Raw genomic sequence first — 14,104 nt, 5'->3', positions numbered from 1 at the left:
TTTCCACCATTTGCTCTTCAATTCTTCTCGTGACCTTGATAGTCAGATCTTCTCATGGCTTCATTAGTCAGCAAACCGAACCAGCCACAGGGACTGCTCAGCTGCCATGCTCAGCCACCCTTTTTTGTGGCGGTTTCCGATAAAGACCCTGAACTCCACCACTGATAACGCCTCCACTAGCCGTTCGCTTATCGACAATCCCGACACCGCCGAGGTCGTTCAGCTTTTTCCTTCTTGTCGCGCCGTCTCGAGTAACTGTTACTCGATCAAATGCTGATTGGCCACGCGCTCCAGCCTTCTCTCACCTTTTGCCTGGCTATCGGATCTTTATCCTCGTTCTGACCCATCGGGAGAGTCCGATAAGGGTGGAGATGTTTTTTCCATCTTCCCTTGTTAGTGATCATCGGGACTTCGCGAATCCCTTCATTTTCCCTCTGGAAATTTTTTTTTTGCCTCCCCGAGATGTGAAAATTTTGCAACTCCGCTAGTGGTCTTTCCCGAGAAAGAAACCATGAGTTGACAAGGTAGATAGATTGATAGACCAAGGAGATGGAAGCAGGAATAAGGGGAAACCCCAGAATAAGCACCGTGCCATACATGTCCGGCCCCTCTTATCTGGCCCTTCGCCCCGGCGCATCGTATCCCACGATAAGGCCTGCCAGCCACTATCCACCATATGGCTTAGACTGCTCTGGAGCGTCATCGGCTCCGGCCGACGATGCGGCTTGCATCGCCTAGGTTTCCGTTCTCCTTCTTCCTTTCTTGTTTCTCTTCTCTACCCCTCCTCTTCATCCGTAGTTCGTGAAGTTATCGTGCTCTGACTACGCACCTCGCGTTACTGTTTCTCATCGTGGAAGATCGTTTCGAAGTAGCGGTCTCTCGCCCTCGGAGCCCATCTTAACTCGCACAGGCCTCGGAGAACACCGTAGTTCTCGCCATGACCGTCACACACACCTCCAACGTAGGGCCGCTCACCGTCCTCGTCTCGACTCGAGCCGTCCTCACTCTTCCGGACAACTCTCTTGTTCTCTCTCCGGCGACCATATGCATATCTCCCGAGCTTGGCAGGATTGTCTCTGTTCTGCCTGAAGTCCTTCCCGCCTCGGTCTTCCCTCCCAGCGCTACCTATGTAGACCACTCTCCTAAGCTGTTGCTCCCGGGACTCGTGGATGCTCACGTCCACCTGAATGAACCTGGACGAACAGAATGGGAAGGATTCTGGACTGGAACTAGAGCGGCGGCAAGCGGCGGCGTCACCACCGTCATCGACATGCCGCTGAATGCCATCCCACCCACGACTACTCTCCAAGGATTCGAAGAGAAGCTCAAGGCCAGTCGCGGCCAGTGCTGGGTAGACGTAGGCTTCTATGGCGGCGTTATTCCTGGCAATGCAGACGAGTTGAAACCCCTCGTAGAGGCCGGTGTTAGGGGATTCAAGGGCTTCCTCATTGAATCCGGCGTCGACGAGTTCCCTGCCGTGTCCGCCAAAGATGTGGCATTGGCCATGGAGACACTCAAGGATGAACCAACCACTCTGATGTTCCATGCCGAGATGATCCCTCCTATTACCGATTCCGTTGGTGATGCCGTCCAGACGTCTGATCCTCCTGCGGCTCCCAAAGGCGAATTGACCGCCTACAGCACATTCCTCGAATCGAGGCCTCCTTCTTTCGAGACCTATGCCATTGAGGAAATCCTCGCACATGCCCACATCGCCCCGTCGCTTCACCTCCACATTGTCCATCTGTCGGCAACGCAAGCGATTCCCATCCTCAAGGCTGCCCGCCAGAGGGGAATCAACATCACGGCTGAGACTTGCTTCCATTATCTGGGGCTATCAGCTGAAGAGATTGAAAAGGGCGACACAAGACACAAGTGCTGCCCTCCCATCCGTGAGGCTAACAACCGGGACGGCCTTTGGGAAGAGCTGGTGGCCGACGACTCGTGCATTCGTACAGTCGTCTCTGACCACTCGCCTTGTACCCCTCAGCTGAAGCTGCTGCCCGACCACCTCGAGAGACCTGGAATCCCGCATTCGGATTCTGGACTAGATGTCAACAGCCCCAAGGACCAGCCGCCAACCAAGACGGTTGCCCGCGGTGATTTCTTCGCTGCTTGGGGTGGCATCTCTTCTGTCGGCCTCGGCCTGCCTATTCTGCATACAGCTGCTAAGCAGAGATCTGAGACCTCCAAGGTACCGACCATCACCGACATGGTCCGCCTCTGTTGTCAAGCAACCGCCGAGCAGGTCGGTCTCGCACACCGCAAGGGCGCTCTCAAGGTTGGCATGGACGCCGACATTTGCGTTTTCGACGACACGCACGTCTGGACCTTTACTCAAGGCGACATGCGCTGGAAGAACCGCTGCTCACCCTGGCAGGGCCACAAATTCACCGGTCGGGTCATGGAGACGTGGCTTCGTGGCCGCAAGGTGTTTGATCTGGAGGCTCCCGGCGACGGCTTTGTCGCTGGCAAGCCATTTGGCGAGTCCATCACCGAGAAGAGAACTTTGTAAACGATACGAAACACACGAGTCTATGATTTTGTCAATGCCTTTGATTAGGAGCTGGGGGGCGTGCGCAAACGGATAGAGATCAGAGTAGATGGCATATTTGAGTGCGAGCGGGCGGGCGTTTTTGGCATATTGTATTTGTTTTTCGGCATACTTGCATTGCACGTACATGGGTTGCATTTGTTCAGGCATAGAGAGTGTTGAGGAGATTTCCGAGATTTATGGTAGTAATAGCATTCGATTCGGTGAACCAGGTAAAGAGTGCAGAATCCTAAATCCATTTGTACAGAATGCGTCTGAGACACTTCCCATCCTTATTGCCGTATACAGTGAAGATTTGATGCCTGACCGCACTTGCTTGTGGGGGCTGTAGAGGCTACAGAGATGCAAGGGAGGCGATTCTGGACAATCATTCGTTGATCAGGCATGACGTCAACCAGTAGCGCGACAATGTGACGATGTGATTTGTCGACGGATCGTGGCTGGCGAAAGACGTGATGCTGGAATGGATAATTGAAGGGGCGATGGTATTGGGGGGTAACGTTTGGCATTAACGTAATAATTTGTGCATTGGTCCTGGTGATTCGTGAGGAATCATGGCCGTATCCGAGTATCAAGGCGTCGTGTATTATGCTGCGGCCGGATTAAAGATGGGCCTCTATCGATAGGACATATAGATTCGGGGAAGCATGTTGAAAATATTATCTACATAAATGCTGGCATTATATATGTCTTGCCCTACATCAAACTGTACTACATACAAAAGAATCGAAATAATGATTGGCTCTATTTCTTAGATCCGCCCCATCTTGTCCTCGCCAGCCTCAGCAGCAGCCAAGCCAACAGCCGGTATACGACCAAACACCCTGCCAAAGCTGCCACATTCACCACCGGATCGACATCAAAATCGTACAGCTGAAGGACCTGCTTGCCTGTCTCGATCGGGCAAGTGCCGTTTGCAAGCTGTTGTCCCGGCTTGCAGTAGAAGGTTTCATCCCGCAAGGCATAGGGGGCGATTGATCGTGATGCATAGCGGATAGGCGAGAGGTAGTTGAGGGCCTTGAAGGGCTTGGGGGCGTTGATGGACAGAACACCAGCCATGGCGGTGGCAATGGAGAGAAACATGCCCATGATGTTGACGGCGAAGCCGGTGTGGTTGACGATAGTGTTGAACATGATCCCAAGGCTCTCGCCACACGAGACTATCCCGAAGCAGCCAAAGACGGAGACAAAGTACATGGTTGCCGTCCTGGGAAGGCCGACGGCGAGACACATCAAGATGCCGAAAAGAAGACAACTGAGAATCTCAAAGGGGACCTCAAGAATTGTATAGGAAAGCAGGAACGCATCCACGCTGTATACTCCATCATCATCCTCTCGGTAAAAGACGTCTCGCTCAGTGGGATAGATTGCCACGTTTTGCAGCATGCCGACAAAGTAGAAAGCTCCAATCTCCTGGATGAAACCCATCCAGTTCTGGACCGAGTAGTAATCGTGATGCAATGGTGCGAAGAAGAGGGCGAAGATGATGGCCAGTCCCACAACCTGCATCGTGCGAGCCATGATGAGCTGAGGCTGCCGGCGAGTGTTGATAATGGCACGATGCAGAAGCAGAGGCACAGCGGTGGCGAGAGAAGCAGGCTTGTGGACCAGAGCACCGAGTTCTGCCGGCGTTGAAAGATTGGCTTTGTTGAAGGATTTGCGAGATGCTGCAGGTTGAATCTTTGGCAGAGATTCATCGACGTTTGCTTCTGCTGCGTTTACACCTTCACCGAACGTGTTCTTTTCGTCTAGTTCGTCGGCTTCAGTTATCTCTGGAAGTCTTGATCCTTCCTCTTTCTTCCACAGCTGGTCCCTGTCTCCCCCCGATGAACATCTTTTCCACTCTTCAATGAGCTTTTCAACTCTATCTCTACTCTCCGCCTCTCTATCATCTCGTTGCAAGTCGATAGTAATCATATCCAGAGCAAAGTCCGCTGGGTTCGAATGCTGTGGGCATTGGTATCCCTGCTTATTAAAATAATTGAGCATATCCTTGGCAGGACCGGCATAGGCTGGGGCACCGCCACGCGCAAGGAGAAGGACATTGCCAAAGTGTTTGAACAAGTCCGATCGAGGTTGGTGGATAGTCAAAATGACTGTGCGGCCTTCAGTCGCAAGTCCTTGGAGAACTTCCATGATGGAACTCGCGGTGAAGGCGTCGAGTCCGGAGGTCGGCTCATCCAGGAGAAGAATGCGAGGATCTGTCAGGATCTGTACAGCAATGGACACTCGCCGCTTTTCTCCTCCTGAGATGCCCTTGACCAAATCATTACCGATCAAATTATCAGCACAATCTTTCAACCCCATTTTCAAAAGGATCTCCTCAGCGCGCCGATACTTGTCCTCTTTGCTCATAAATGAGGGCAGTCGCAGAGCAGCAGAAAACCTCAGCGTCTCACGAACCGTCAACGAAGGTAAGAGAGCATCATCATCCTGGCAGACATAGGAACAGACAGATCGGACAACCGACGATGACGGAACTGCCCCATTGAAGGACATCTTGCCAGATGGGCGGTAGTTGGTGCCAATCGAGTTGCGTAGCCGGAGTGCCATCGAGTTAAGAAGAGAAGTTTTCCCACTACCAGACGGACCCATGATGATGTTCAAGGTACCGGCCTGGAAGGTCACATTGATAGGCTTGACAATCGTTTTTCGAGGCAGCTTTTTGCCATTGGCAGTTCTTTTATCGAGATCGAGAGAGAAATTCTCCAGCTCAACATCGATGGTGCGAACCTCTGCAATTGACCTTGCAGTCATCTTTTCCTTTCCGGCCGACAGGTCCGTGTCTGAAACTCGCGGCCGCGCGATGGTCATTTCAACCTTGATGTAGTGTAACCCAATAGCCGATAAGATGAAGAAGAAGATGACAAAGGCCGTGAGGCAAGCGATCGGGCGAGCAATCCAGTTTCTGGGAAATCCGAGGGATGACATGATGTATTCTCCCGTATACTGAAGGCAGGCTGGATTAGATGCCCCCCCTGACTCAGGGCAGTCATAGAAGCTGCCTTGGAATTCGTTGCCACAATACGCTCCAAAGGTATAGAACTGTCGTTTTATAATTAGCACATTGTCTCTATGAGGGGCTTCAGGTATGTGATAAGTTCTGAGAGTATAAAAAGGGGCAACTCACCGACCAAGTCAGCCATTTCAGCCATCGAACATAAACCGGAATAGTATCGACTTGAATAAATATACCGCACGCTATGCTTTGCAACGTGAACGCAAAATTGGCAATCAAACTCGCTCCCGGGAAATGTCGTACTGTGACGACACATGTGAATGCACACATGATGCAAGCAAAATGGTTGACAAAGCTGATACTGAAGAAGGTGAAGAATTTCGCGGCATCATGGTCAAATCCGGCCATGAAATATAGAATCAGAGAGAATAAGAAAGGGACAGGGAAATCCTCTGTTATCAGTCGTGCCAATCGTCGTGACAAGATGTAGGGTACGGCATCAACACAGTGCTCTGAAGACTCGCGATCAAATGTCGGCATATCAATGGTCAAGCGGTATGTTTCGAACATCAGGATCAAGTAGCCCTGGAGACCTACGCATATATAAAGAAGACCTTCCCTAGACCTAATGCCAGCCTGATCGCGGCCGACATTGAAAAACAAGTAGCCTATCACGACTCCCATGATGATGGCCTCCAGAATAGACGCTGTCATGCCAAGGGGATCTCGATATGTGACCTTTAGGGTACGATCTGTCAAGATGCGTACCTGACGGAGGAATCCTGCATGCGTCGTCGCCTGTGAGTGTCTTTTCCGCTTCCTCATCTCGGCGATGCCCTCTAGAGGCAGGAAGCGACTTTCACTCTCTATCCTCCATGCTGCTTTGAGACCTTCGAGACGAGTTGAAGTTTCTGCCTCTAACTCAGGGGTGCGATTGTCTACGGCGGCAATGTCGATGACGAATTCTGCTGGATTGACAAACGGCGGCAGTTGGTGACCGAGATCCTTAAACCAGGGGAGACATTGGGAGACGGGGCCGGAGAAGACGGGGCTTCCCTTGGACAGGATGATGAGGTTGTCAAACAGGTCCCAAATCTCGGATCGAGGCTGGTGAATTGTCGTGATAATTGTTCGACCTTTCTGGGACAAAGCTTTGAGGGTTCTTATGAGCTGGAACGCGCTTGTTGCGTCCAGACCAGTGGTAGGCTCGTCAAGGAACAGCACGGATGGATTGGACAGAAGCTGAACTCCAATGCTTACTCGCCTCTTCTCGCCTCCAGAGCAGCCGCGGTGCTGACTATTTCCTATGCGCGTATTGGCGCATTCTTTGAGACCTAGCTCGCGGATGACTTCCTCGACGATCCTCTCACGGTCCCCGGCGCTGGTAGACGATGGCAGTCGAAGATCAGCCGAGTATCTCAGGGTCTCCCGAACTGTCAGAGTCGGGAGCAGGATATCCTGCTGCATAACGTAGGCATTTCGAACACTATTGACCCCGATTTGCCCGTTGAGTGTTGCCAGGCCTTGTTGGCTCAACCTCGAGCTGACAACTCTTTCGGCGAGGTTGTTGAGCAGCGTCGTCTTTCCCGAGCCACTGCCTCCAATGATGGCAGTCAAAGATCCAGGCTTGAGGTCCGCATCAACGGAGTGCAAAAGAGTTTTGATGCGAGGCACCGTCTTGAACCCGGCGGAGAATAATTCGGGGTACGTGCTAGGATCAAGCCATGAAGGAGCCGTATCGACTGAGATTGCGAGTCCCCGGATCTGAACATTGACAGCCTCGACGTCGTCGAGAGACAAATTCGCTGCGCCGGCGATGGAGAAGCGGTTCCGGTCGAGCTTGATGTGGCTTATGGGCACATCGACCGACGTGTCGGTTGTGCTCCCAATCTCGGCTTTTTCTACATCTATCGCAGTAATGTTCCCAAGAGCTTCCTCCTTGCTCTCGCCAGCTGTTAGGGCCATTATGAGGAAATCCGCCGTTGCTTGGTTCGACAGTGTGGCTTTCTGGCTAGTCAAAATGCGGGCATGATGACAGCTTTCTTAGGCGTTTGTGGCACTGGGAAACGAAACAAAATGCTGACAGTAATCACCTAGAATATCTAGAGACGTCACAGCTTCGTTGGTTGATAGCGTGGCTGAGGAGCAACAGAATCCTGGCCCGTCAAACCAACAGAGGGAGCAGAGATTCTTCCCAGGATTCAATCGGGACCCTCTTGCAGAGGGAATAGAAGAGAAGGCATGGCAAAAAGGATCCGATGAACGACCTCATACATGATGGACTTGGCTGTAAATGTCATGTTTGGCCGAGCAATCATTAGTTCTGTGGATCCCTTCCTTATTACCCCGACGGAGTAGAATAATGCACAACCCGAAATCCGTAGCTCCCGCAACTCAAATCTCGTATTTTTTATGGGATTTGCGAGAGGGCCGATAACATATTTGATCTTGTGTTAGAAGAGACATGTTAGTATTTTCCTATATCACTCATATATATATCATTTATTAGTGTCATATCCATATCGTATATGAAGCGAAACATGGGGCAGACTAAGATTGAGCGTCCAGTATAGCGTCTTAAGATCCACGCCAAAGTTAGATCTCCATGTTTATACGCGTGTTATCGCTTATGGATCCAGTTACGGTAGAAAGTTAAATGGGTGTCGCGAAATGAGAGATGGTCATGATAACGCAATCATAGAAACATCACTGTGGCTGGTTTAGCATAACGCCATGGGCTTGTATCAAACAAGCACATGTGTCCAGAACAGCAACAATTAAAAGCCAAAACATGCAACCTCGCCTCCCGTATGCTCCTTGTGAATTCTAACCACTCCCCGTACCTATCGTCCCACTCGTTAACAATGGCTTCCTTGCCCTACGGAAGGTAAGTTGTGATGTTGTTGCTACAAAACGCGAGCTGATCTAGTCAGTATTACCTCTTCACCTCCCTTTACGTTTCTTGTCGGCCCAGATCGGAAGGAACATACGATTCATTCTGCCCTCGTCGCGCATCAGTCCAAAGCTTTGAACACACTCGTCAATGGGCGGATGAAAGAGGCCACAGAACGGCAAGCCATATGGGAAGAGATAGATGAGGAAACTTTTGTTCGTTTTAGCCAATACGTATACACAGGGAACTACGACGAAGCAGAGCCCAAGAAGCGTGAGGCCGAATTGGTCACGCCATGTCCAACCGAACATGATAAGGCTGTACTTACCGAATGGAACACAATGCCGCCGCACTTGAATCATATGTTACTACGACAGAAGGGTGCGGGCAAGCCTCCCGTTCCGATTAAGAAAAAAGACACGTTGTGGAACAAATTTCAGAAGCTCCATCCATTACCAACAGCTCCCAGCCCTTCGTTGCGTCCTAACGGACCAGATGATGACTACAACGATGTGCTCCTCCGTCATGCACGGATATATACCTTCGCAGACTATTATGGAATAGAAGCTTTGCAGACCCTGGCCCTCCATAAACTACGCCAGGCATTGATTCAGTTCAAACTCCATGCCGGAGGCTGTGGCGATATAGCTCGGTTCGTGAGATATTGTTTTAATGAAACTGTTGATAGGGGAGAACAGGCCGATCCGTTGAGATCACTTGTCTGCTTGTATGCTGCATGTAAGGTGGAAGAATTATGGAATGTCGCTGAGTTCCAAGATCTTATGATAACGTTGCCTGAGTTTCCCGCAGGCCTCATTACGGCCATGCTAGATCGGCTGGATTAGAAGTCGATTGTCATGCGCGGGAAGAAAGATGTACCGCTCCCTACAGCCTAAAGACATCCATATGTAGGTATACTGAAGAAGGTTTTAAAGTCAGTCACCATGTCACGAATTATTCCAATCCTTAGCTACCTGACCTTTATCATAATCACATGGAAATACGAATGTTGGCCAGCCTCGGTTAAGCAATTTAGCCAAGCTCTCCACGTGGTCTTACTTCTGCGGTCTGCTCATTCAAAATTTACAGAAAGGGCGTAGCTAAGTAATACCCCAGCGACTAATCACAGTTCAGTATCGTGACGAGATGTAGAGGGAATGCCTACGAGTATCGCTACCCGGTATTTTTATTTTAGTATCGCTACTTCTTTGTGATATCTGGTACCACATACCTCTAGTATATGCTCTTATAAGGAGACCTAACGTATGAAATTTGGGGCACCGAATGCAGGAAAGCCAACTTAGTGTACTGAATAGCAACTTTTTTTTGCAGAGAACACAGTTCTAGAGATTCTACGCGATTCATGGTTTCAAAGAGACAATGATCATTACTCAAATGATTCAAGACGACAAGTTTGAGAAATAGGGAAGTTCATATATTCTTAATAATCCCCTTATATCATATCATAACCATAAGGGAAAGGGTATCAATTCCCAGTAACACACTACCCATCTGTGTGGTAACCAATTAATATACTCAAAATCCAATATTCACCCTTGCTACCAAAATAAATTCATAAAATTCGTTTCTCTCCCCTCTTTACATAGCCCGCTTGCTCTCGTCGTCCGACGAAGCCGTGGCGGCGTGGTGGATAGACGCCCGGCGGAGGTCAGAAGCGACATTGTCGAACTGGTACAAAGGAGGCTTAGTCGCGCTCCACTGGAAGAAGACGTACTTCTTGAACCACCAGGGCAGGGCAACGGTGAGTTGGTACTTCATGAAAGTGCGAACAGGGACGGCAAAGACATAGTCGAGCTCCTCGAGAGTGCGCTGCATAGTCTCGGGCACCCAGAGGAAGATCATGATGAAAGCAACAACGTTGAAGCCGGCGTACAGGCCAAAAGCACCAACAGTCTGGAGCTTCTCGAGCAGGAAGGGGAATGAGGTACCGAGCACGGCAGCCCAGAACAAACAAGTAGCGACAGCGAAGCCCATACCAGTCTCACGGTGAGACAGGGGATAAACCTCAGCACTGTATGTGAACGGAACGGGACCTTCACCAGGGGAGTAGAAGGCTAGACTGCGAGTTAGTCATGGTTCTTGGGATAAAAGGGGCAGCTTTTTTGATATGTACTCACCTCCGAAAAGGAAGACGAAAAGACTGACAAGACCAGTTCGGAGCTCGTTGTGCTCTGAAGAGATCAAAGTGCAGAGACCAGCAGCCAAGAGAGTCCAGAACATCTGGGGGAAGGTAAAGAGAAGCAGGCTTCGGCGACCAAACTATGCGGTTGTTAGAATAATGCCATCAAATATCCGTGTCGTTCAGTTGCACAACTTACAGTATCAATGGTCCAGAAAGCGGGGAAGGCAAAGAGCCAGTTGACGAGGCCGAATCCAAATGAACCAATCAGGGCTCGGAATTGAGTGAAACCGGCGTTGACAAAGACAGTGGTCGAGTAGAAGGCAATGATGTTGATACCGCACATTTGCTGAGCAATCATGACAGTGAAAGCAGCCAAGTTGGCACGGCGAATTCGGGGGACGGTGAAGAGCTGAGTGAATCGAGTGATGTAGTTGGTCTTGCCAATGAGTTCCTTCTCAATTTCCAGCTGGGCGGAGATGTAGTAGATGTCTCGGGCCACCTGGATGGGGTCGTTGCGGAGGACAACAAGGGACTTCCAGGCATCGGCGTAGCGGCCCTTCTTCATGTACCAACGAGGCGACTCGGGGCAGAAGTAGATGAGAGCAAGGAGAGGGACAGCAGGGATGAAAGGAGCGCCAAGCATCAGACGCCAGTTGATATCCTTAACGTGGTAGACAGCCAGGTTGAAGGCGCTTCCGAGCAAGATACCAAAGGCAGTCCACATTTCTAGCAAACTATGTTAGTAAAAATTATGTTTCATATTTGCAAGGGTGATGAACGTACGCCATGACATGACCAAAGCACCTCTGATGGAAGCCGGGGCGTTCTCAGCAGCATAGATGGGGACCGTTGAAGCCTTAGCACCCATACCAATACCCATGAGCAATCGACAAGCAAGCTGTTGTCCCCAGGTGTGGCAGAAAGCAGAACCAATCACGGGCCAGATACAGAAGTGAGCAGCGAAAAAGATGACACCACGTCGACCGAAGTGGTTGTTGATGGGATCAGAGAGCCAGCAGCCGATGAAACTACAGACGAGTTAGCTATATTCTGGGTTGATTATGTCGAAGGAGAACTCACGCGCTACCGATGTAGGGAGCAGCGTTGATGAGACCGACGAGAATAGCGTTACGAGTAATGCTCTGGTCACCAATGCCATAAACATCAGGCCAGAAAATGGTAGCTCCGTTACTACCAGTCTGATCCCAACCCTGGACGGCGGCACCGATGGAGCATGTTGCGATGGTGAGGAAGAGTCTGGTGGGCATATGCCACTTGTGAGTAATTTCACGCTCCAGAATGTTCAACTCGTGTGCAGTGAGCTTCTCGTCGCCATCAATGGCATGTGGCTCGGCAGGGTTCTGGGCAATAAGCGCGCCCTTCTTGAGAAGAAGAGTGTGCTCCTGAAGCCCGTTACGCTGAGCAAAGGCCTCGACATCGCTCATAAGCTGGTCGCGGGGGATTCCCTTGAGCGGGTTGCGAATTCTCGCCTGGAGGTTCTGGGAATAGTCTTGTTCTTCGTGGTATGAGACTCCCTTCTCCATGGATGTCTCATTGACACCCTTGGATTCGGTGTGGGTGCTGTTTCAAAACATGTTAGTGTATGGATTGACATAGGAAGAAGGTGTGCCAAAAATAGGGGTGACTGACTATACTCCCGACATTGTGACGGATAGGCGGATCAGTCCGCAGATGACTTTCTCTTGCAGGCTCGATTGGTGTAGGCAAAAGAGACAAGAGAGGGATCTTGCTTCCGAGCTGAAGAAGTTGAAAGTGTCGAGACAATCGAAGTCAAGACAGAGGGGACAAGGAGGTTTATTATACTCCTTTGAGGTGAGCTGGGGAAGTGAGACGAAAATGGGAATCCGGAGGCGGAGATCAATGGCTATTTGAGTGTTTGTCGCGCACGGCTAACATTGGGCTCCAGCTGGATACTCGTTGTCATCCCCGCGATCTGAGGACGCCGGAAACGCCTTGGACCATGGCATTGTGGAGGTACGAGTACATTGGCCATCATCCAAGTCAGTTGAGCAACATGGTCCAAGCCAGGATTGAGGCCTATCCTGGTCCGGCCCACTCGTGGCTGGAGGAGATGCTAGTCGCATGGCATCTGTTGGTGGCGTGGGGACCGAAGCTTGGAAGACGGACGCAAAGAGCCGTAGAGAGTACGACTCATGCGTTTATCATGTTGTATAGGTGGATTATGGCAGCTTGTCTCGCAGTAGCGCCATTTCCCACGCCCGGAGCCGTGATCAGGGATGAAGAAATTTCATTTGTGTTACTGCTACCACACCGGTCAATCTTAGCATAGGTACTTGTATGTACGGCTGCAGCAGCACGGACGCGAATGGCACGTACCTGTATCACGCAGAGTAGCAATTGGATGATCTTCATGTCCCGCCAACAGCTGTAGATGATCAATGCCAGCCAACGTCCTGATGAAGCCAAATCTCCAGGTCCAGCCCTCTTCAAAGCCTGCTGTGTGTAAGACCGGCCATGCTGAGATTCCCCAATCAGGGAAACATCTCCAGGGTGTCCCCCGCACCCCCAGACAGGACAATAGAGGAGAATCTCCAGTTCCCCATGGGAAAGACAAGCCCCCTTTGCTTTCGTGCTGAGGTGGTTGAAAATGGATAGTTTGTCTTGGATTAGCTCTGGAGGTCGAGAGTGGGAACTCCAAGCCGTTTGGCCACTGTGGGCCCTGGAGACACCCCTGGACAGCGCTGTAATTGGCCCCTAAAAGATGAGCCGGCCGTCTCCTGACGTAGGTGGGAGCAACTCCCGTAGGTCTTTTACAGGGCAACCCTGCAGGTGTCTGTGCAGCACCTACAGTAGACTCGTACGAGACGAATGTACCTGGTCAAAGAACATGGAATCCATTACCTTGTACAAGTAGTACCTTGGAGGTCTTGGTTTTGAATGCTGTATATTTGTGCCGATCGAAATTGACACAGTCTCGGTCCGACTCGTTGACTTGTCCTGTATTCGCAGCAGAAGGCCAACACGCCCGCGTCCGGCAATTTTTGCTGTGCTGTCTCTCCCCTTGGATCTGTTGGAGGTGTTGGAGGTGCACAGTACCTCGTTTGCAGCATCAGATCTGCGTCAGCCAAGGTATTTGGTACGTTTTAGCGCAATTGGTGCCCTCAGTCCAAGCTTCCACTTCCATGCATTGCATTCTGCAAACTCCACCCTCTCCAACTCAGCTACTCCGAACTCCTCTTCATTTTTTTGATATGCCGGATGCATGTGCCATCAGTCGAAAGCATCGAACCATGGCGATGGCCTAGAACCTAAAGGCCAGAACAAGCAAAGTACAGCTAGTGGCGACAACACCACGCTCGACATCGACGGATCCGGCGCCCGTTAGGAGCAATGGAATCACTCTAGTAGGCCATCATCAGCTCCGATACGGCAAGCAATTCACGCCGACAAGACCAAAGACGCCCATCTCGTATGTGTCTAGGTACCGTACCGAGGGCCGAGAGCACATACTCGTACTACATACAAAGTAAGCAGAGGTGGAAACTTGGGCCACTGAATCAGTTGCCAGGCCCG

General features: G+C 50.8%; 4 protein-coding genes across 4 annotated transcripts; 2 read left to right on the top strand and 2 right to left on the bottom strand.

The window, feature by feature from the left end:
- Nucleotides 1-513: 513 nt before the first annotated feature.
- TRIVIDRAFT_89297 (uncharacterized protein) lies at nucleotides 514-2,794 on the top strand (the record flags this gene model as incomplete). Its single annotated transcript, XM_014102532.1, has 1 exon — nucleotides 514-2,794. The coding sequence occupies one exon, from the start codon at nucleotides 938-940 to the stop codon at nucleotides 2,513-2,515; it is 1,578 nt and encodes a 525-aa protein (XP_013958007.1).
- Nucleotides 2,795-3,298: 504 nt separating this feature from the next.
- On the bottom strand, nucleotides 3,299-7,478 carry TRIVIDRAFT_45576 (uncharacterized protein; the record flags this gene model as incomplete). Its single annotated transcript, XM_014102531.1, has 2 exons — nucleotides 3,299-5,599; nucleotides 5,685-7,478. The coding sequence occupies 2 exons, from the start codon at nucleotides 7,476-7,478 to the stop codon at nucleotides 3,299-3,301; spliced, it is 4,095 nt and encodes a 1,364-aa protein (XP_013958006.1).
- A 1,026-nt stretch (nucleotides 7,479-8,504) lies between these two features.
- TRIVIDRAFT_179232 (uncharacterized protein) lies at nucleotides 8,505-9,408 on the top strand (the record flags this gene model as incomplete). The annotated part of the gene is made up of 1 exon (XM_014102530.1): nucleotides 8,505-9,408. The coding sequence occupies one exon, from the start codon at nucleotides 8,565-8,567 to the stop codon at nucleotides 9,249-9,251; it is 687 nt and encodes a 228-aa protein (XP_013958005.1).
- A 414-nt stretch (nucleotides 9,409-9,822) lies between these two features.
- On the bottom strand, nucleotides 9,823-12,382 carry TRIVIDRAFT_83136 (uncharacterized protein; the record flags this gene model as incomplete). The annotated part of the gene is made up of 6 exons (XM_014102529.1): nucleotides 9,823-10,481; nucleotides 10,545-10,686; nucleotides 10,746-11,275; nucleotides 11,333-11,577; nucleotides 11,630-12,130; nucleotides 12,200-12,382. The coding sequence occupies 6 exons, from the start codon at nucleotides 12,211-12,213 to the stop codon at nucleotides 10,006-10,008; spliced, it is 1,908 nt and encodes a 635-aa protein (XP_013958004.1).
- Nucleotides 12,383-14,104: the final 1,722 nt, after the last annotated feature.

This window comes from Trichoderma virens (assembly GCF_000170995.1).
Source record: "Trichoderma virens Gv29-8 chromosome Unknown TRIVIscaffold_5, whole genome shotgun sequence".
NCBI lineage: Eukaryota > Fungi > Ascomycota > Sordariomycetes > Hypocreales > Hypocreaceae > Trichoderma > Trichoderma virens.
This window is presented reverse-complemented; position numbering and strand designations above follow the sequence as displayed.